Source organism: Periplaneta americana, chromosome 12 (assembly GCF_040183065.1).
Source record: "Periplaneta americana isolate PAMFEO1 chromosome 12, P.americana_PAMFEO1_priV1, whole genome shotgun sequence".
Classification (NCBI taxonomy): Eukaryota; Metazoa; Arthropoda; class Insecta; order Blattodea; family Blattidae; genus Periplaneta; species Periplaneta americana.
The window spans coordinates 164418881-164443686 of NC_091128.1; the positions used below are offsets into that span (position 1 = coordinate 164418881).

At 36.3% G+C, this 24806-nt stretch overlaps 1 protein-coding gene across 1 annotated transcript in view; it reads left to right on the top strand.

Annotated features, from left to right (window-relative positions):
• Positions 1-24806, top strand: part of LOC138709993 (whirlin-like) — a 508846-nt gene that overhangs the window by 214538 nt on the left and 269502 nt on the right. Inside the window, exons 5-6 of the mRNA XM_069840671.1 lie at positions 4509-4678; positions 24498-24684. Of these exons, the coding sequence (XP_069696772.1) occupies positions 4509-4678; positions 24498-24684 (357 nt within the window). The remainder of the gene's footprint in view (positions 1-4508; positions 4679-24497; positions 24685-24806) is intronic.

Here is a 24806-nt window from a genome sequence, read left to right on the forward strand (position 1 = left end):
TAATTAACTTTATAGCATTTGTATACATATGAAGGTAAATTTTGCTGGATAACTTCTATTTCAATACATTTTCATCAATATAGTTCTGTTTCAAATGTTGCCACTCCCGTAACTTGGCCACTGAATTGGTCCTAATACAGCTATTTGCTTCAACATGGATTGCTTGTAAATTTAATTTGGGTTAGAAAGAGTTAATAACGCTATCGAAAAATGGAAATGAACCTAGGTCTCCAGTAAAGTACAATCACTGATAATTCACCAACCTATCGGAACTGGCTTGCCACTAAAGGTCACTGAACTGGCATTCGCCATTACACAAACTAGTAACGCCATCTGTCCACACAGATAATAATTATTAGCAGCTTGCTAGACAAGTCCCAACTTGTCTGATATGGCTGAAAAGCACTAATACACAACCGAACACAACCAATGTAAAACCCTTGACGAATGCCAGCTTATTCAGTAATAATCTCGTACTCCATATGAAATCAAAGTCCTTCTATGAATCAGAATAAACTTAACCTTACTAGGATTTAAAAACCTGTTTAGCTTCCTGGCATGCCAGTCTCGAAACCAACTCAACAGTGGTCTCTCTTCAACACTCATACCTTCAGAATCACCCAGCATTCATCACCGTAGCTCGGCTACGTTACCGCCTGTAGTAAGTCACGAACCCCGTTCGATCCCAGACTACATCAGTCCACGTCCTTCCCGAACTGGGTTATCCGTGATCCCCCTCACGAATAGTCGTAACACCAATTCACAGCTCTCCCCAACTGTCGTCCAACCTTACTCCACGAGAGTCTCCCCGAAACTGATCGTGTCGAAATTCTCCCCCAGGAAAACCGACGTTAAAGAAATAATTAAAGCAAAAATGGCCAATGAAAATCAAAGTCCCTGTCACGTGATAACTTTAATTCGCTCCTTATACGTGAGAAAAAGGAGACCAAGAATGGCGGAAATAAAACAAGCTATCTATAGGAGAAAGAAAGACTAAAAATGGAAGAGAAGGAAGCCACCTATGAAAAGTAAGGGTAACTAATAATAAAAAGAATATAACAAGAATAAAGAAGAAAAAAAAAAGGGCACAATATCTCTCACTGGAAATGCAATAGGGGAATGTCAAATTCTATAGGCTGATTCTATAGTCACTTAGAAGAATATTTATAAAAGAGTATGTGCTGAATTTAATAAATTGAACTATTGCACACCCATCCATTTTTGAGATGTGGTAAAATTCTGGACGCAAGTTGGTCCGGAAATGTAAATAGGATGCAGTACGCCTTGATATAGCGGCAACTTCTCCGACAGACTTATGTTGCTGTTTGCCGCAACTTATTTAAGGCGCTATGTGTGCGTAAATGTAATTTTCCTTGCTGAGATAGCAAATTCTTCCACTCGTTTGAGAGTATTGTACGAGATGTAGTCCCATCCTTTGCTACGAATTTATCAGATCGTAAATTTTTTTTCCACAGTCATGTTTATTGTACCATTGTTGACTGGGCTTGTAAGTTAGATTTACGACACACATAGAGGTTGCTATAGAAACAAGTTATAGTTACAACTCGTAGAAGCATTAGCGCTGTGCTGTTACGATGATAAAACGTACTAATGAAATACAGCCAATTTTCCTTATCTCCGATTAAGTTCACAGACATGTCAGATTCATCGTTTTAAATCGTTTCAGTTGCTATAACACTAACTTTTACTAATCTATTTAGTAAAATAATACTACTTTGATTGTGTAATAGTTGACTAGACTAAAGTGGCGGAACATAAAAAAACTTTGTTCTTTACGTTACTTACCTACTTACTTACCTATTGCACTACACTGGAATAATACCTAAAACCCTTGGAAAAGCAATTTTTGCACGATATTGTTTTTTCGTCGTTACAGCAAATGGCTGCTGCGAATGAAAGTTGACTTTACTGAATTCAGACTTGCCAACCTAGATAAGTATGTTGAAATATTACAAATAACTGATCTAGAATTGTAATTAAAACCACTGCCTTCTATGTATGCTAAAGAAGAATACAATGCGTGGAGTTCTGTGTTGTGTACTAACTTTCTCCATTCTCCTGTAACTTCATCCCTCTCAGCCCCAAATATTTTCCTAAGCACCTTATTCTCAAACACCCTTAACCTCTGTTCCTCTCTCAAAGTGAGAGTCCAAGTTTCACAACCATAAAGAACAATCGGTATTATAACGGTTTTATAGATTCTAACTTTCAGATTTTTTGACAGCAGACTGGATGATAAAAGCTTCTCAACTGAATAATAACAGGCATTTCCCATATTTATTTTGTGTTTAATTTCCTCCTGAGTATCATTTATATTTGTTACTGTTGCTCCCAGGTATTTGAATTTTTCCACTTCTTCAAAGGATAAATTTCCTATTTTTATATTTCCATTTCTTACAATACTCTCGTCACTTATAATGAATTAACATCTCTTAAATACCCATTCCCATATGATCGATTTTCTACTGTCCATAATATTCCTCGACTTTCATGCTCTACCTAAACATGATGCTTGCCGATTGCAGGGGACTTTCTCCGCGTGTTATATCTAAGGGTACGTACAAGTTGGAGCGACGATAAACGATACAAGAAGCAGCGATGCTATATCAGAGAGAATTGAAGCATGCGTTGTCATTGAGGTGTGCTTATTGGAGTAACGATAAAAGCGAAGATACACGATAAAATCGACGAAAAAGATAAGTTCCATTTTCTTCGCTCTTGTCGTTCACATAATCTCTGATTAAGATAATATTGATCTGTATAATGACCGGTGGTTATCAATATATCCGAATATTAATAGATTTATTATTATTTCGGCATATTAAATTAATTGTTGTAGATATTGGCAAATTGATCAGTTATGTGATCACAATAACCAATCACAGCACAACGAATTTACACTACCTTTGGGATGAGAAACGGGTTCAATTTTGTACGTATTTAAGTTATATTAACCTTGAACCTGGCAGCTGATATTTCCTATATATCTTCTTTCATTAAGTGGATGCATAGAATATCTTCTACTGACTATTACACTCTTACTACGTCATACTACTTTTGACCAATAAAACGGTACGAAAGGGCGTATTTCAACCAATCATGGCTGCTTATCGCACAATTTTATCGCGTCCCTAGCATTTGTTTAATTTTATCGCGTCCCTAGCATTTGTTTCTTTGCTTGCCAACATTTGAAACTGCGCTGGTCTGGACGTCAAAAAAAAATATATAGGCCTATATATATAATTACAAACCACTCCAGTCGATGCACAGCAGTTTCAAATATGACTCGCATTGGCATTCAAGAACAAGAATTAATAAAAATCACTGATCATACCTATGCATCTTCTGAAATCCGATTTACAAATAAATGAAGAGCACCATTCGGAAATCCTGAATAAGTTGAATACACCATGTAGGCCTAAATCAACGAGTTCCACTTCTATTACGCACACGTCCAATATAACATCAATTGAACCACCAACCACATTCAAATTTGAAAATTGTACATTCAATAATTATTCCTTTTAAAATTATTCATTCGGAAATCCTGAATAAGTTGAATACACCATGTAGGCCTAAATCAACGAGTTCCACTTCTATTATGCACACGTCCAATATAACATCAATTGAACCACCAACCACATTCAACTTTGAAAATTGTACATTCAATAATTATTCCTTTTAAAATTATTCATGTTTATTTTTTATGTCATCGTCGTTAAATAAAACTTTTCTAACACTTGTGTATATTAGTAAGGTTATGTTATAGCTTCTGCTATATGATATTATGGATAGTCACGTATCAGAGATTGTTTAATATTAAGATTTATTGAAAATCATCTATCAAGTGACGTTGATTACTGGGATTCGGATAATTGAAGTGGAATGCAACTGTCTTAATAAAAATGAAACTGAATCAACAAAGCCTTCTTGACTAGTAACAGGCCACAGAGTTCAATGATGATTCCATAGTTGGCACAACTGATACCGGTAACAAGAAAACATCATCATAAAACACTACTGCCATCTAGCGTAATGTTGAGATGGTACAATAATACATTTGAAGACAGTTGTATTTTCGTAAGCCAATTAATATTTTATTGTACACTTTGTTACTTCTAATCTTTATATAGCCTACTTTCTTCTAATCGTGTAATAGTCAATTAAATCCCACTCGAGTTTTGATTTTCTCTAGATAAATCAAAACGTCTAGTGAGATTACTGTTGATAAATCAAAATGTTCGCTTCCCTCGTCCTCGTTGCTGCGATATGAACACTTGATTCTTTGATAATACCAAAGCGTCGCTAGGTCATTTCTTTTATCGTTTATCGTTGCTCCAAAATGTACCTACCCTAAGTAGATGAACATTGGCTTTCTCGTATATCGACGGAGCAGTGTATGACTTCTATGTTTTATTAAGCAATATGATATTGTAACTTGTTGTTTTAGAAGGCCGTGGACAAAGACTGTTTTGTTGCTTGCGCAGATCGGCGACCAGATCCTGGAGGTGAACGGGCAGTCGTTCCTGGACGTGACGCACGACGAGGCTGTGAACCAGCTCAAGTTCCACAAGCGGATGACGCTGACGGTGCGTGACGTCGGCAAGGTCCCGCACTCCTGCACGGCGTACGACGACCTGCAGCCCTGGGAGTCGGGGTACGTTCAAGCACCGGATCTCTGTGGGTGTATTCATATACCAGACCTCTGTGGGTACGTTCACACATCCTTCCTTCTCTGCGGGCTAGCTTAATATTTTCAAAACTTATTAAGGGCTCCCACCAGAGAGTATATAACAAACAAAAGAGAGAGTATACTCTTAAATTTGTGTAAAGATATACTCATTCTTTCATAAAAGCCTTTCAAAGAGATTCTTTCGTATTTAAACTTCATAGAATTACTAAAGAAAATGATATCAATATTTCATCTTCAAAAATAAATACAGGGTGTCCCATTTATCCTGTGCAGCTATTATAATTTTTTTGTTTGGATAGGTATTGGAATTTTTTGTTTTTGAGAGTTATGTTAGAACGAGGGGCTAACATGAGTGTAGAGATTTGGTGCATGTAACTACATTATGGTAAAAGATACACGTGACATCATCAATTTTTCAAATAGCACTACGTACTTTAATCATGTTGCATAGATTACACACATTAAGACGAGTTCAAAAATGTATCACAATGTCAGCAGTAATGTTTATAGTACACTAATATTACTGAATATATCTCAAATCGAACAAACCTTGAAGTCCACCGCTGTGGAGTAACGGTTCCCGTGACTGACCATGGAACATAACAATAATTTAATCGGGAATTGCAGAAATAGCACGTGTTATGAAAATTAAATTTTTCAGTAGACACAAAAAACGGTATTACTGATGGTACACCACATCATTGGTTATATACTGGCTTCTTCAGACAGAAGCCTAATAGATGTGTCATTTTTGTACCAAATTTATTGGAATCTAATGAATTGTTAATGAAATAAAGTTCTAATAAGTCTTGTTGTGGTACTTTGTAATTTTTGTCCAATTGTGAGTTCATTTCCTTATAAAATTTTAGAAATTTAGAGCCTGCATTTTCTGATAGTATTTGTGGTCGTTTACGTACATATATCCTTCATTACATTTTCAACATGCAACTTTGATTAAAAGTGTAATAAATAACGTACATAAATTAATAATTAAAAAAGAACTATTGGTCCACACCAGTGGAGTAACGGTTAGCGCGTCTAGCCGCGAAACCAGGTGGCCCGGGTTCGATTCCCAGTTGGGACAAGTTACCTGGTTGAGGTTTTTTCCGGGGTTTTCCCTCAACTCAATATGAGCAAATGCTGGGTAACTTTCGGTGCTGGACCCCGGACTCATTTCGCCGGCATTATCACCTTCATCGCCTTCATCTCATTCAGACGCTAAATAACCTAAGATGTTGATAAAGCGTCGTAAAATAACCTACTAACTAACTAAAAGAACTATTTTTAGATGAGAGTCTCTCAGTACACGACATTGAATTAGCCGAATTCCTGTCTTCCATATTTGTTGTTGTCTTTTTATAGAAAATTATCGAACTTCTATTTTCTGCAATTTGATTTAGCTGCGAAACGATAATAATTAAACTTTACGTTCTTAGCAAAGATGATCACAGTTATAGCATCTCTGGATTTAGTACACGATGATCTGAAAAAGCGTTCCAAAATCATCCAGTTCTGTTTCAATCCCGTAGCAGATACCCAACCAGCGCATGCGCATAAGATATTCCATGGTTCGTATATGAAGTGATACATAAACCGTTTGTTGGAACGAACCTTATAGAAACACCCAAAAGCCTAATTCTGATCAGTGACCGTGAAAGCCTAAAAACTCATATACTGTTTATAAAGTTTGATAGTGAACATGAGGTTAGACAGGATCAGTCCTTGTGATAAAAATTCTTATAGAGGCCATCTTTGAAAGGAAACTAGATTTGCTCACGCAAAAGAATTTTATTCCCGAAGGGGGGGGGGTGCCTCCAGACAAAATTTATCATCTATTTATCTTCCATGTTTTATTATAGATTGAATATTTAAAAACATAAATAGGAGGGATAAATGATAACCCATTTTCCACTTGTAATCCATCTATTCCATAGTTAATTTCAAATTTTTAAGAATAAAAATATATATATTTTTAAAGAAATTGAAATCAAATCACTAAGAGGAGCTAGGTTATTAAATACAGCTTATGAGATCTAAGGTAAATTTATAATTATTGTTTGAATTGAATGTGATGAATTTTTATTAATACTTGCTTTATGAGGAACAATGTGAATTTTACAAAATATATCCATATTCTCTTAACATACTTTTATTTCAGAGCAACTAATTCAAGAGAGAAGAGCATTGACGCTACCAAAGTGTTTACTCTTCATATACAGGGTGATTCAAAATAACATCGACAACTTCTAGTATGTTGTACAGGACAGAAAACTGATAATTTTTCAAAAGGGGTCTCATGTCTGGAAATACATAGTTCGGGCGCATTTGGGCGTCAAAGTGTGACAACGCTTCGGATATGGTGATGCGCGTGCGTTCCACATTTTGTCAAGAAGTTTATACAAACCCAACAAGAGCATCACATCGTGAATTAAATTACAAAATGGGCTCGAATTCTCGACCTCCAACTTGATTACAGAGCGGTGTAGAGATTGGCGCACATGGTCAAAGACGTGTGGTTGTGTGCTCATTGTCAGTATTTGAGTCGCTGCATGAATTCGTGCGTTAAGTTCCTGGTGTCGTACACCATTAACTTCACGCTTTTCTGTAATTTTTGTAATAATTTAAAAATTTTTTTTCAAAATTTAAACGAATGTTTTAAAAAAATGTCAAACGGAGTTCAAATTTTTTTCTGCATCCAAGGAAGTATAAACTCTGACAGAAAATGACAAAATAAATTACTTGTAACTAGTGACAAAACAGGAGCGCATATCTCTAAGTACACCTCTGAGCGTGATCGCTGGATTTATTACCTGCTTTTGAAATTTTGTTCTTTGGCTGTACATTTCAACATTGTATTGTTTACTGTAAATCAGAAACAGCCACTATATTTTCAAACTACTTCGAAACTTTTAATATTGCAAATTTATAAAACAATCGCTGCTCTATTGCGTAGTACATTGACATTCAAAGATATCTGACCCTACTAATCGATAGTGATCGATAATTTGTTGGTGTAAGTGTCGATTCTTTAGTTATTACTTCTATGAATAGATGGCGAAGATAATAGTCACTGTTGCCAATCGTAGATAAATATACCAGTGTTATAGAATTCAATTCTTAATCCCAGTCTACTGATTGTAAAACAGTAGTGAGTTTGGCTGGAAACCGCTCATATTGTCTGTTAGAAGAATAATTTATGCTTAATTTACATAATTATTTTCCCTGACACTTTTTAATAGCTCCCAATAATGGTGCCATCTATTGAGAAATAGCGGAATTATTTCAAAGTTTGTCAATTTATCTTATCTTTGGTTCTGATTTGTCCCGCGCCGTGGCGTCGCGGTCTAAGGCATCCTGCCTAGGACTCGCGTTATAGAATGCGCGCTGGTTCGAGTCCTCATGGGGGAAGAAATTTTTCGGCCAGTTTATGGGACCGGTGCCCATCCAGCATCGTGATTCACTTGGGGAGCTAGATAGGTTAGCGAAATCCGGTTGCGAATGCCAGCTATAACGGCTGGGGGGATCATCGTGCTAACCACATGATACCTCCATTCTGGTTGGATGATCGTCCACCTCTGCTTCAACATGTGGGCGTGAGGCCAGCAGTCGGCTGGTCGGTCTAGGCCCTTCACAGGCTGTAGCGCCACGGATTATTATTATTTGTTCTGATTTATCCCGTGGTTAGAAATTCCGCTTACACGATCATAAAATCGTAGGTCGGATATCTTTGAACGTCAGTGTGGCTACCGCTAGGAGCACTGATTTACAGCATTGTTGCCTTTACTTATCAAATGTTCTAGTATATGATTAGATATATGAGGGGTCCACAACCAGAGTGGACCAAGTCCATCTGGAATAGTTCTGAGATATTGAGTCTTAAAGTTCCTGGCTCACGCTTAGCAACCTTCACCTTCCATAGGAAATGCTGCCCTCTGTGGAATAAAAAATGAGTTATGGACTTTGTTTGTTATGGCAATGAATAAATCTAAATTTTCTTCAACCCAGATTGTATTAATCCACAAACTGACCACAGGTGGACTTGAGTCCACTCTGGTTGTGAACCCCTCATATCATATGGAGAGAGTAATTCTACAACTTCTACGAAAACTAAATGGATACCTAACCTCAAGTCTGGAAATTAAATTTAACTAGTACAATATAATTAAAATTTACAAATTTTAGTTTTAGGAATTGAGTTTTTTTAATGTTATAAACCCCGCACTATACGTCAGTAGTAACGTAGACAGACGATATAAAATAGATTCCAGTCCGAAAAGTGAAGACGCAGCCCTCTTTTCTATTTGGATTTTATGTATGTCCAAATTCTTTTTATCTTGTGTAATATGAAACTGTAACATTACGCTATTGCTTGCTATATACCCACATTATTTCTTTCTGACTTTGCAGTATTAAAAATTTTCACTGAGTTTCTTGCTTACGGGTATGTATAGTATCACGGTAAATGCAATAGGCATACTCTGTCTGCCCTGACGTCATATCCGTTACCAAGGACTGGTATGCTAGTTGTTATGGCCCCTCCTATTCTGTATATTCGCTGACACCCACACGTCAGTTGATTGTGTGGAAGATGTTTCCGTGTGATTTATCACCACGCCATGAATGCATGTTGGGGACATGAAATCAGGACTTCATCTTGTTGCTGACATTAGTATAGGTAAGATTAATCAAATTCCAACGATAAAAGTTCTCCTGGCCTGCCAGTAAGTGAAAGAAATACGGATTTTTGTAAACTCATAGCGTCGGATAGCTATGGTGCTTGTGTGTACAGTACATACTTACTTACTGGCTTTTAAGGAACCCGGAGGTTCATTGCCGCCCTCACATAAGCCCGCCATTGATCCCTATCCTGAGCAAGATTAATCCAGTCTCTATCATCATATCTCACCTCCCTCAAATCCATTTTAATATTATTTTCCCATCTACATCTCGGCCTCCCTAAAGGTCTTTTTCCCTCCGGCCTCCCAACTAACACTCTATATGCATTTCTGGATTCACCCATACGTGCTACATGTCCTGCCCATCTCAAACGTCTGGATTTAATGTTCCTAATTATGTCAGGTGAAGAATACAATGCGTGCAGCTCTGCGTTGTGTAACTTTCTCCATTCTCCTGTAACTTCATCCCTCTTAGCCCCAAATATTTTCCTAAGCACCTTATTCTCAAACACCCTTAACCTATGTGCCTCTCTCAAAGTGAGAGTCTATTCCTTTGCTGTGGTCGTGCCAGAGAATCAGTCCCATTCCGAGGCTTATTTGAAGGATTCATAACAAGCTGTTTTCTTACGTTGATGGGTTGTTAGCCCTTCGCCCAATCCCCAAGCTGGAGGACCACCCATCATCGGCTGTCCGCGACTGCTTATTCAATATATTCGCAGCTACCCTCCATATCTGGAGGCCGTCTCCTCTATCCGCAACCTGAGGACTCGCCATGTCGTGGTGATAGGAACCCACAATAGTAGTGGCAAAAAAACCGGATCGAACCTTGTAGCTGATTTCAGAGCCTTGTTCACTCCAGAGCACTATAGACTGGTAACTAAGACTTTCGTGGTTCGAATCCTGCCTGGGAAGGAAACTTTTCTTTGTTTCTTATTCAAATTTATTCCCCGATTGCTGGTAAAATTCATATTCTGGGAATAATAAGTTAATTAAGTAGTGAAATATCGCTGCAATCGAAAAGTATTGGGAATAAATTTGAATAAGGAACAAAAAAAGTTTCCTTCTCAGGCAGGATTCGAACCACGAAAATCTTAGTTACCAGTCTATCGTGCGCTGGAGTGAACAAGGCTCTGAAATCAGCTAAAAGGGTCGGTCCGGTTTTTTTGCCACTACTGTACACGGAGCGTCCGGAAAGTAAGGGCCGGTCGAACATTAAACGGAAACAAAATTAAAATAAATGGATTATTATATAGAATGATTCCGTAACTTTGTGCAAAATTTCTAAGACAATGATCAGAGGTGCAATATTATTGTGGTGGCGTGTGCACAGGAAAAATATGTATATCGACTTTTTTTATTTTACTTGGTTATTTAACGATGCTGTATCAACTACGAGGTTATTTAACGTCGATGGGATTGGTGATAGCGAGATGGTATTTGGCGAGAGGATTCGCCATAGATTGCTTGACATTTGCCTTACGGTTGGGGAAAACCTCGGAAAAAAAACCGAATCAGGTAATCGGCCCAAGCGGGAATCGAACCCGCGCCAGAACGCAACTCCGGATCGGCAGGCAAACGCCTTAGGGTACGTACACGTTGGAGCGACGATAAACGATAAAAGAAGCAGCGATGCTATATCAGAGAGAATTGAAGCATGCATTGTCATTGAGGTGTGCATATTGGAGTAACGATAAAAGCGAAGATACACGATAAAAGCGACGAAAAAGATAAGTTCCATTTTCTTCGCTCTTGTCGTTCATATGATCTCTGATTAAGATAATATCATCATCATCATCATCATCATCATCATCATCCTTCACGAATTAGGCCTCTGTAGACCTGTTTCGGCCCCATCTAGCAGTCTTCTTAAAGGTCTTCCTGGTCGACGACGTCCTCTAGGTTTATACTGCATTATAATTTTTGGGATTCTTGAATTTTCCATTCTTCTTACATGATCTAGCCAATTGAATTTGTATCTGCTGATTTTTTCTTCTACTGACTCTACTTCTAATTGTTCTAAAATTTCTTCATTCCTTTTTCGGTCTAAAAGAGTATATCCTGCTGTCCTCCTCAAAAATTTCATTTCCGTTGCTTTGATTCTGTTCATGTCTTTTTTCTTTAATGTCCAAATCTCGCTTCCGTATAAAAGAGAGGGTAATGCTAGTGTATTATATATTTTTATTCTTGTAGATTTTTGTACTAATTTAGCTTTTAATGCATTGTTTATTATTCCTAGAATTTGTGTAAATTTGGTAATTTTCTTATTCACATCTTTTTCATTTTGATAAGATATTTCACAACTCAGATAATTGAAATTTTGCACTTGTTCGAGGCATTGGTTATTGTGTATTATCTTACTTCTGACTGAGTCTTGTCCTAAAAATGCCATTACTTTTGATTTTTGTGCTGAAATTTCCATCCCAAAATCTTTTAATATTTTACTTAATGTATACAATCCTCTTTGTAAATTATCCTCTGAATTGGAAATTATGACTTGATCATCGGCATAGAGTAAGGTATTTAATGTTAGAGCACTGGTTATTTTGATTCCTGATGTGTAGATTTGGTTCGGTTCCATTTTAAAATAATTTCATTTATATAAATATTAAATAAAGTTGGTGTAGTGGACAACCTTGTCGAACTCCATTATTAACTAATTTTCTTTCGGATATACAGTTATTTATTTTGACACTTATTTTGCTGTCTGTGTAGATTTCTATTATATTTTGCAATAGCAAATTTGGAATATTTTTTTCTTGTAATGTGTCGAATAAAAGGTCTCTTCGGACTTTATCAAAAGCTTTCACAAAATCAATAAAAGCTACATGGGTTTCTAAATTAAATTCTCTTCTTTTTTCTAACAATAGTTTCATACTAAATAATGGATCTACACATGATCTTCCTTTTCTAAAGCCATTTGACACTCCAGAAGGAAAGTTTCAGCATGTTTTTTTAATTTTTCATTTAAAATCCTACTAAATATCTTATAACATGTGTTGAGGATACTAAGATAATATTAATCTGTATAAATACCGGTGATTATCAATATATCCGAATATTAATCGATTTATTATTATTTCGGCTTATTAAATTAATTATTGTAGATATTAACAAATTGTGTATTTATTCGTCCTATGTTATGTGATCACAAAAACCAATCACAACACAACGAATTTATACTATCTTTGGGATGAGAAACGGGTTTAATTTTGTACGTATTTAAGTTATATTAACCTTGAACTTGGCAGCTGATACTTTCTATATATCTTCTCTCATTAAGTGGATGTATAGAATATCTTCTACTGATAAATCAAAATGTTCTCTTCCCGCGTCCTCGTTGCTCCGATATGAACACTTGATTCTTTGATAATACCAAAGCGTCGCTAGATCGTTTCTTTTATCGTTTATCGTTGCTCCAACGTGTACGTACCCTTAGCCGACAGAGCTACACCGGTGGCTTGTACATCGACCCTTTCCGAGGTTTCGATCAATCGACCGCATCGACTCCCTCTGGTTAAGCAACACGGAACAGTATCCATCAAATTCCAGAAGCACAATTACGTTGCTGCTAGCTTTCTCAGCATACATTCTTGGCTTTAAACAACGTAACGTCAAATTCCAGGATTCGTCTTTCTGACGTTGAAGTGTTAATATTAGGACTATGAGAGTTGCACTGTTAAAATCTCATCAATGAATTCAAAGATTTACATGTACAGGGTGGGCACAAATTCCCATTACCCCTTGTAAATAACTTTAAAATACACACTATTTATTTAATTCTGATCGTAATGCAGACATATACCTACTTCACACTAACTGCGTGTCCTAAATGTCCAAAGGGTCAGAGTGCCCTTCAGAATTCTCCACAGAAAATAATGCGTCGTCAGGTTCGGTGTGACATTCGCCTCAGCATTGCTGCTGTAATCTGTTGGAAAGCGCGTCGCACGGCGTCCTTCAATTCATCAGTGATGTCGTACCGTTCCTGTTCAACAATGCTCTTGATGAAACCCCACTGCGCATTGTCACAGATGTCCACAACGCTGGATTGACCGTGGGTCACCCATCTTACCAGCTCCTCCCGACTGGCCACCTCGCAGCCCTGATATCACACACAACCTGTGACAATGCGCTGTGAGGTTTCATCAAGAGCATTGTCGTATAACTTCCCGCGGATTGCATATTTCAGATGACCAAACAGATGTAAATCAGATGGTGCAAGATCCGGGCTGTAGGGTGGTTGAGGAATGTCACTCTATCCGAGTTTTTTATCTCTTGATGGATGTGCAAGATTATGTGTGCTCTCGCATTGTCATGCTAGAAAGAAAATTGTTTCGACATCTTCCTGGGAACGTCTCTTCATCTTCTTTAGAGCCTTGACGTAAACTTCTGACTTCATTGTTTCATAGTAAGCAAGATCTAAATCAGAATTCTCTCTTCAGAAGAGATCTTACTGAAGAAGATGCTGAGGATATAAATTTTTGAGGAGGAGCACAATTTCTTTGGGTGAAGGATAACTCCTCAGTCTAGAAAAATGCTTAAAAATATTAGAAATGATAAAATATTATGACAAGCTACGAGTATATACATCACATATTCATTTGTATGAGGTCTCGCCCACCTCATTGAATATTACACGACTACTATGAAGTAGCCAATATGTATTATTACAATTTAATACGAGAAAAATTCGTACCGGCACCGGGAATCGAACCCAGGACCTCTCAGCTCTGCGCGCTGAGCGCTCTTTCCAACTGAGCCATGCCGGGACACGATCCACGGCGAGGTGAGCGAGACCTCATACAAATGAATATGTGATGTATTAACTGTTAGCAGTTGTCACATACTGATGTTGAATATGGCCACAAAGTCATTTAAATATGCGCTCCTGCATACATGACGTGTATCGTCTCAAATGCATGTAGTAAGGCCGTAAAAAGCATTACGAGGGGGATTCGACCGGCGCTGTGTATCGTGTCCCGGCATAGCTCAGTTGGAAAGAGCGCTCAGCGCGCAGAGCTGAGAGGTCCTGGACTCGATTCCCGGTGCCGGTACGAGTTTTTCTCGTATTAAATAGTAATACTACGAGTATATAAATGCAATAAAATTAATTGCATGCACCTATATGAACAATAAAATATATACAGTTTAAATTATTACGTTTCATTTTTGTGACTTAAAAAATTAATTTATGTGCAATTCAGAAAATAAATTAATATCTTTGTATTTAGGTGCTCATATGATTTATTTAATATCGATAGATCTTATAAACGATAGTTCAAAGAAAACAACAAACATCATTGGGAACATGAAGAAAAAATTAATTGCTTTGAAGAGCGTAAAATATGTGACAAAACATATGTCATCTGTATTAATGCAATTTTTATTATCAGTATTTGATAATAAAATACTGTATCTTACCAGCTCCTCCCGACTGGCCACCTCGCAGCCCTGATATCACACACAACCTGTGACAATGCGCTGTGAGGTTTCATCAAGAGCATTGTCGTATAACTTCCCGCGGATTGCATATTTCAGATGACCAAACAGATGGAAATCAGATGGTGCAAGATCCGGGCTGTAGGGTGGTTGAGGAATGTCACTCTATCCGAGTTGTTTATCTCTTGATGGATGTGCAAGATTATGTGTGCTCTCGCATTGTCATGCTAGAAAGAGATTCCTTTCGACATCTTCATGGGAACGAACACGCATAAATCGTCTCTTCATCTTCTTTAGACCCTTCACGTAAACTTCTAGCTTCATTGTTTCATAAGTAAGCAAGATGTCAATCAGAATTATCCATTCAGAAGAGATCTTACTGAAGAAGATGCTGAGGATAGAAATTTTTGAGGAGGAGCACAATTTCTCTGGGTGAAGGGTAACTACTCATTCTAGAAAAATTCTTAAAAATATTAGAAATGATACAATATTATGAAAAGCTACGAGTATATAAATGCAGTAAAATTAATTGCACGCACCTATATGAACAATAAAATATATACAGTTTAAATTATTACATTTTATTTTTGTGACTTAAAAAATTCGTTTATGCGCAATTCAGAAAATAAATTAATATCTTCTTATTTAGGTGCTCATATGATATATTTAATATCGATAGATCTTATAAACCAACCATGGGGGAAAAATGGCTCCGAAGGGCCACTGCACTCAAAGCCGCCTCACCTCACTCCACCGACCCTCTCCTCCGCCTGGTGCTTCTCTAGACACGCTTCATTCAGTGGCAGGTATGGCTTCGATCTCGGGACGTCATTTTCAGGAAGAGTGGCAGAAAGAATTTGTTGTTACTTACAAAAAGAAGAATGGAGTAACGGTTAGCGCGTCTGGCCGCGAAACCAGGTGGCCCGGGTTCGAATCCCGGTCGGGGCAAGTTACCTGGTTGGGGTTTTTTCCGGGGTTTTCCCTCAACCCAATACGAGCAAATGCTGGGTAACTTTCGGTGCTGGATCCCGGACTCATTTCACCGGCATTGTCACCTTCATTTCATTCAGACGCTAAATAACCTAGATGTTGATAAAGCGTCATAAAATGTATATGTATTTATTCACACTGCAATGGGTATACGAGTATACCCGGTGGCAGTGGTAACTAATAACACTCAATAATGACAATAATAAACTTATTAATTAAAAATACAATTAATGATAATACTAATAATTAATAATAATAATAATAATAATAATAATAATAATAATAACAGGGAATATACTAAATTAAATGAAACGATCACTTAAAACAACATTTGAAATATTCTAATTTGTATTTTAAAACTAAGATCGAACTAAAACCCACGAGTATATGTTCATATCTGCACAAGTACCTTTCAACATTAGACTCATTTCGCTGTCAACTCACTCACTGCACTGGAACTACGACACATTTCACTGATTCTATATAACCCAATAAAAGAAATAAAAACAAAAAGAAGAAAGTCTGTTGCTTAATATGTGGGTTTAAAATTGCGCATATAAAACGCTTCAATATTAAACGCCACTTTAATCGGAAGCATAAAGCGGACTTCGGTGATATTGCAAGTATTTATTTCCAATTTTAAAAGCTATTTTCGTAATATTTGTGAAAAGATACAAAACAAGATATGTTTATGGTATTTTCAGGATTTAGATACTTATTATTTTATTAAGTATCTGGAACTGAACTTATTTAAAACTTTGAGTGCATGTTAGGCCTGCTTGATGCGTTCTCTTTCCAAGAAACATTTCCAGAAGTAACTGCAATGGACATGGAGATGTGTCTGTTCAATAATCCATTTGTATTTGATGTTACCCAAGCATCAGAGCCACTATAGAGATGCAAAAGAGCATGCCACTAAAGTGTTTAGGAAAAAATGGATTTGATCTCTTTAAATACCTACCAGAGGAGCAATTCCATAATCTGCGCGCATTTGCAATGCGTATGGTATCTATGTTTGGCTCAACTTACTGTTGTGAGCTGCTTTTCTTTAAAAATGAATATGACCAAAAGTATTTCCAGGTCCAAGATCACAGACATGCATTTAGTTTCAGTATTACGGTTGGGTTGTTCTATTTTAGAGCCAAATATATCCTTTTTAGTTAATAACAAGAAATTTCGAGGGCAATCAACAACAAAACAATGAAAACCAGCAGTATAGGCCTACAGTAGTATTTCGTTTTATTCATATCTCATATATTTTGTTTAATATGTTTTAAAGTTAAATGATAGTGGAGCTTAGTTTTACTTTCTTTAGTATTTATAAAAAGAAACAATTGATTTTGTTGATCATTATACACTGGTGGCCATAATTCTGGAAACTTTTTGTTTCTGTACTGAATTATTATAACATTTGTATTAATTCACAGATTTATACAATCGAAAATGTTATTCGTGACTGACCCGTTACCGATGGGGTTATATTAAATCCTGACTATTTTAACAATAAATTATCATTACTAAGTGGGAAATTATGTTCTTGTCGTTTAAGATCTAAATATTAATTTCAGGTTTCATTATAATTTCCCATTATTTACTGTTATAAAAACTAGTCCATTGTTGAGTTTAAGATTATTGTTGATCAGTAGAAGTATTGTTGAGCACTGGTAGCATAAAATATGGACATTATTAATTTGTTTCTATCATTAGTCTGACTTAAGATTTCGTTAGGTGAACACCTGATTGCTTTACAACAAACTTTATTGATCATTTTATCACAATGGCTCCACGAAAGGACTGAACACCTTCTAGGGCAGCCATACTTCGAGAAGAAGGCTACACAATCAAGGAAATTGCAAGAAAACTTGATAATGGTGCTACATTGCCTGGCATCCAGAATCTTGTAAAACAACACTTAGGACTGGTAGAAAACCTAAAGTAAGTCCAAGAGAAGTGAAGCAGATTTGTCGATTAGCATTGAAAGATCGAAGGGAAACTTATAATGAAAATCTGAAATTAATATTTAGATCTTAAACGACAAGAACATAATTTCCTACATAGTAATGATTATTTATTGTTAAAATATTCAGGATTTAATATAATACCTTTGTTATAACCCCATAATTAACGAATCAGTCAAGAGAAACATTTTCAATTGTATAAATCTGTGAATCAATGCAGATGTTATAATAATTCAGTACAAAAGCAAAAAGTTTCCAGAATTATGGCCACCAGTGTATTGTGTTTAATATGTTTTCAAGTTAAATGACAATGGAGCTTAGTTACTTTATTGGTTTTAAAAAGAAACAATTTATTATGTTGAGCATTGTATCTTTTAATATATTGTGCAGTTAAATGACAATGGAGCTTTGCTTTTTTCTTTATTATTTTAAAAAAATAAATACTTTATTATATCTATCACAAGGCAGTTCAAGAATGTTTTGTGCATATGATAAAGGAATAGTTATACAATTGAAGAATATATAATTTGCCTAATGACAGTAGGTGGCCGTCATAATTATTATTGTATGATACATGTACTTCTTATAAACAAAATACTGTAAAGATTTTGAAACAAAAAATAAGAGCGGAGAAATTACTGATGCGCAAGGTGTGTCGAATCCGCCACTGCACTTGGCTTAGCAAAACAACTGCGTTACCCCTCGCCTGTCAATCAAACGAATGTGGGGTGAGTAGGAACGTTCCCTCCCTACTTTGCTGATAGTCCCCATAGCTGTTATAAACGATAGTTCAAAGAAAACAACAAACATCATTGGGAACATGAAGAAAAAGTTAATTGCTATGAAGAGCGTAAAATATATGATAAAACATATGCCATCTGTATGAATGTAATTTTTATTATCAGTATTTGACAATAAAATAAGCTTAGACATTTGACAAATTTACTTTTAATATACCTTAAAGCTACGGTTTGTTCACAACGCAGGCGATTGTCGTCCTGATTCCTGCCAATTATATTTAACGAGACTTGTTTTATGTACAGCGACAATCGTTGTCGCAGACCGCTAACTTCGGCGATCATCGTTTTTGATTGTTTGTGAAGCAATTTTACGACGATGTGCGTCGCATGCGGACCTATTAGAGAAGGCCATGCTCTCAGAACGCCACAAAGGAGGCCATGCTGAGTAACAACTGCCATTCATGAATTTATAACCTCAAAAATAATCTGACAACAACAAAAACTATTTCGAAATATATCAAATGCGTGAGATAATATTGATTGAACATACGTCGAATGCAAGGAGCCAATGAAGCATAACAATGTAATACGTGTTTCACGTGCAGTTTTTTGTATCACAATAATATAAAAGAAAGACAAAATCAATAAGGTAGCAGATTTTCTAACCGGTTAGTTTGAAATCAGACCTACGACGCTTGAAATGTCGTGACGTCATGGTATCCTAGGAGATATTTGTTGATAGTGAGATCATGGCGTCTCTGCCCACGGAAATTGTGGAAGAAACTGACAAAGCGGAATTATCGTAATTTATTATAAAGAAATGAGCCAACAGCTATGCGAAAGAGCAGGTGAAGTTTTTGGAAAACAAAAATACGAACGAAACTATCGTTCTATCGTACCTATCAGAGCAGGTTAGTCTGTTTAAATTCTATCAATACATTCACTTTATAACTGTATTGCAAACGTGTTTCTTTCCCTAATAAGTCAAATTCCTTCTTTCATTTTCAAATTCTCATATGAAAGTTTTTATTGACTTAGTTTTACCACAGTCTACTATATACAGTCGCGAAGCTCAATATGTAGTAAAAATGCAAACATGGGTAGTTGCCCACCACTAGGATCGCTACTATCGCCTCATCATCGCAGATCTCTCTCCTAGCAGACGAGAAAATATGTTACACTTTCGTTGTCGTGTTCTTTTGGAAAAATTAACACCTTCCTTCCATTATTGAAATATTAAATGCATAAAGTTAATTTATTATTTTAATGAAGTATATTAAATTCCACCATAAACTCGAAGATACCTGCAAGAAATAAGTTAATATAATTTTTGTTTGTGCAAAACGAACTGAAATTTACTATAATAGCTTCACTCATTCAAGATTATAGCGATAATTAACTATGAAACCAATAAATATTAATTTGCATTTCCCTTTACAACAATAATAATGGAAATATGAATTAATGGAGTAACTTACGTGTACCGGTACTTGTAGTGTAGGCTTACGTAGTTAACAAAGTGGGATGAGGTTAAGCAATAATAATCACACCAGAATTGGAAATAAAACGTGGTCAATGAATTTTATTGTAACGGACTTTTTCTACGTCTCTAGTAAAGCAACGAATAAAAATAACAACAAAATTAACAGCTATAATTAAAAACATGTCCTTTGAAAAAAAAAAAGTAGGCCTAAGCAATAATAATCCCACCAGAATTGAAAATAAAACGTGATCAATAAATTTCATTAAAACAAACTTAATTTTTCTACGTCTTTAGTAAAATAACACATAAAAATAATAACAAAATTAATAGCTACAATTAAAAATATATCCTCTGAAAAAAAAGTAGACCTAACCTTTATTTCTCTGGAAATTTAGCAGCCCAGGTGACAGAACTTTAACCGGTATCTAATGTCCTTTCGGTTAGACTGAAACATTTCATTGTGAAATTTAAGGATATAATGTATTCTAACAGTCGCAAAGAACTTCAAAATTAAGAGTTTTGTTTCTGCACAGCATTCTTGTGGAAACCCAGGAACCTTTCTGAATCTTTCGGAAATCGGAAAAAGGATAACTCTGGCCTCTTTCTCTTACTGTTGCTACAATTTATAGCATTACAAACGTCTCCTTCTTGTCCCATATTATTATTCAAATTATTATATTTTAGCCATTAACATTTTCATTACAACCAATAACGAACATTTCACAAGCATCAATGTGAAATACGCAACGAGCTAGCACTCGATAGAAATACGACACAGTCCAAAGTCGACCATGGACAGTCTATTGTTTCTAGTTGCTAACCGCTTGGAGCGCTTTATCATGAGATTTGCAAAAAAACACCTCAAGCTTCGCGACTGTATATAGTAGACTGTGGTTTTACTTCCTCTAATACGATAAATTTTATTGTTTCTTTTATAATATTCATATTTTGCTACTAGATATTGTGACATTGTTTAATATGTGACGTCATTGTTGCTATTGACGTTTTATTGCACTCGTGCCAGAAAATGTATTACAAAGATTTCTTAGTTTCAACGAACACTGTTTATAATACAATTTACGCAATGTGTCGCTGCAGCAATCAATAGGAATGGCTAATGAATTAATGATGTTTTATATGAAACCCTTCCGGACTGAATGATTTTGGTCAGTTGCAGTGGAGTGTCAGGTTTGGACTTTTCGACATGTCCTCGAAATTTTCTATGAAGAAACACGAATTTTGTGTGAAATTGCAAGATCAGATCTTCTGTTACCAAATTGTAGATTATGTAAAATATTAACGTTGCTCCATAATATTACAGGAGCCAAGATACGAAGACATATACTATTATGCATGAAATATGTTTGTAAAATGATTCTTCATTACAGTGTTATTATTCTTAGTTATACAGGGACATCATTTTATTTTTACTAACATTTCTAATATTAACCTGGCTATACCTTTGGATCAACGATTAAGAACCGGAAACCCTCTTCCACGACTGAAGTTCGATGATACTCGCGTAGTATACAAACAAATCACTTCACTAGGTATAGGAGGGAAGAAAAGTAGTTCATCCATTTACGTAAACTAGGAAATACCGCGATTTTGAGTTTGATAATTTTCATTAGGATTTTGTTTAATCAAAATACAGTACAGTATTAACAATGAGTGTTTTTGCTCACGAACTGAGCTTTCCATGCGGACGTATTCATTATGCAGTGTATATTACACTGTCTGCAGCACATTAGCGTACAATATACAGAATGAAGTTAAATTGAAAAATAATCATAATATGGATATTTATACACATTTTTTAAAATAGTGGCCGTTTATTTCGATACAGGCTTCAGTTCTAATGTGCATATTATCTCACTATAGACTACTGTACGTAATTCCAATTACCAGGTTCGTACTTCCAATCAGTAACTCATGTTGAAATAATTCTGTACCTACTCTATAAAAGAGACCTTACGTACTGTAAATTCTGTCTTCACTTCTGTCCGATCCGAAAAGATAAAATTACTCAGACATGCTATCTACTGTCCGTCCAAGTGGTTACGTCGCAGCGTCGTAGAAAGGAAGGAAATCACGTGACAGTTAATTACTTAATGATGCCCTTTTATTTAAGTTATTTTAAACAATTGTATGGGTATAATATTACGTAGACATCCATTTCCTAACAGAAATTAATGTTCTCTGAAAAGAGCTAAGACAGCCCAGCCACTAGCATTTACAGAGAGGCGAATAAAAGCAGGTGGGGGAAACCGGGATGCGACGTAGGCAAATGGAAATGATGCAATATTGAAAGCTGTTTCGTCACTGGAAAACGCGAACATATTTTTGGAACGTACTGTTTACTATGACTATATATACGGTCTCGGATCTATGTGGAGGACGGTTGAACTTCATTAGTAGAAGGGGTGGGAGTGAAGTACATTCAAAAACTCAAGTACAATAAAAATTGAAGTAAAAATAAAATGATGTCCCTGTATTAGGTTTGCATTTCAGGCCAGAAACTTGAAGAGTAGAATGCCCTATGATGGGGAGGAATATTCTATCATTTAGTCACCACGGTGGTGTAGTCGCTACAATGTTGGACTTACAATAATGTGGACCCAGGTTCGATTCCCGACGTACCCCCGATTTATAACTTATGTTGGACAAGCCCGTGGTCTAGGTGACACAGGGTTTTTCTCTGGAATCTCCGGTTCCCCTGTAGCATCCGAATAAGTATCCATCATAATCTCATCTCATTGCGGATGTAACATGTACAAAGCCTCCTATGGCACACCAATATTCAATAACTTCAATTATAATATGGCCCAACTACTGTAACAATAAATTGTCAACTTCCTGTGACATACAAAACATGAGGTGTCAGAATTTCATGACAATTCTACAAATACATAGAATTGTCAACAAATGTATTTACACTTTTCTATTTAATAAAATGAAATATCGATGGCTGAAAAGCAGACTGTTCTAAGTCCGACTTTTTATGAGAAAGAAATTCGTGTTTCATTGTGTTCCAGTTCTTGTCTGCATATATGAATCGAACAAAATTGTAAACATTCCTCTCCATAAGGTCGTTATGAAGCTATTCCAAATTGTTTCATGAAGCTTTGAATGTCAGAAGCTTAAAATAGCCCTCCTGAAAAAAAATAGTAAAATGGACTTGGAACAGTCTGGTTCTGAGCCATCGATACGTTAGAAAAGTCTTGACAAATTATGAAATTTTGCCTGTTAGGGTAAAAGTTTTATTAAACAGGAATCTGGCAATTGTCATGATAATTCTACAAATTGTCACGATTTTTCCTGAAAGGCGGAATATTTTATGAAACGGAAATTTGACAAATTGTAGAGTCGTCATTTTTTATTTGTCAGAATGACATTTGAAGGGTACACGAGAAAAACGAACAATGTCACAATGCTGTTAAGGGTGATGTCATTATCTAATTCACTATATTACTACAAGCGTTAGTGTTATTTTTACCAAAAGTGGTGAAGGAGAATTAAAACCAAAGATACGCTCATCATTTCCTTCATTTCAAGTAGAAACATCAATAAATTTTGTAGTAATATACTGAAATAGATCACCATCTCACCCTTAATGGAAATTTGACATTGTTCGTTTTTCCCGTGTACCCTTCAATTTTGTTTACAATAAATTGTCAAGTTTTATGAAATACGCCACTGATATGTAGCGATAAAGGCCCATTCACAATGAAAATTAAACATAAACATAACGTAAGCATAAAACCTTGTGTCCATGTTATTTAATGAAAGCATTCACAATGAATTACATAAGCATAAACTTAATCTTAATCATAAGACGTTAACATGAGAGTTTGCAAACTCCAAACTTTCATGCTTATGTTTATGCGATTTGGAAACAGTACACAAGCGGAAAGCGTGTTTTCACTTTTTGTTTAACATCTCATGGGCTTTGCCTACAGGCAATATTTTGATCTATTGGCCGTGATGATAGCTAGGCGCGCAACATGGAATCATATGACGAAAAGGTGATTATTTTACATCTCCGTTTCTTTGATTTCAAGTATTGAAAGCCATATACTGATGCCATTGTAGTTATTAGAAACATAAATTGAATAGCTACATCGTCAGTCATTGTGCAATTCTCCATTTTTATGTAACAGATTCTGTAGTTTTGTTGATTCGGTATGTTTTTTTTTTTTTTTTCCACACACGTGTTATGTTTACGTTATGTTTAATTTTCATTGTGAATGGGCCTTGGCTACTTAAGTTTGTGGCATATGTTTATGTGCTTATGTTAATGTTTACGTTATGTTTAATTTTCATTGTGAATGAGCCTTTAATGTTCACTCGAGCAGATATTTTAGTTGTGACGTCAGATTAGCGAATCACTCGAGCCGAGCTCGTTCCCATGTCAAATAAACGCAGCCCATCGAATGTCGTAGCCTAACACGAAATCAGCTGATTGAATGTTAATGGCGGGCCTGTTTCATTGTTGCGCAGGCGCGGCGGAGTACGGAAGGCGCCCCGATCGCCCGCGCTGCAGATGGTGGAGGAGAAGGCGCGCGTGGTGCTGAAGAAGAGCGAGTTCACGACGCTAGCGTATTACCAGGAGGAGTACGCGGCGCGCCAGATGACCATCGAGGCCTTCGTGGCTGTGCTGCTGGAGCTGCTCAACACGCCAGAGAAGGTGGGAAGGGACAACACACTTCACTTCTGTATGGCTGTCTCAACGAATCAGTATGTTGTGTTAGGAGTGAAATGATCAGTCTATAAACCCTACTGTATGTTATTCCATTACTTTTACTACCC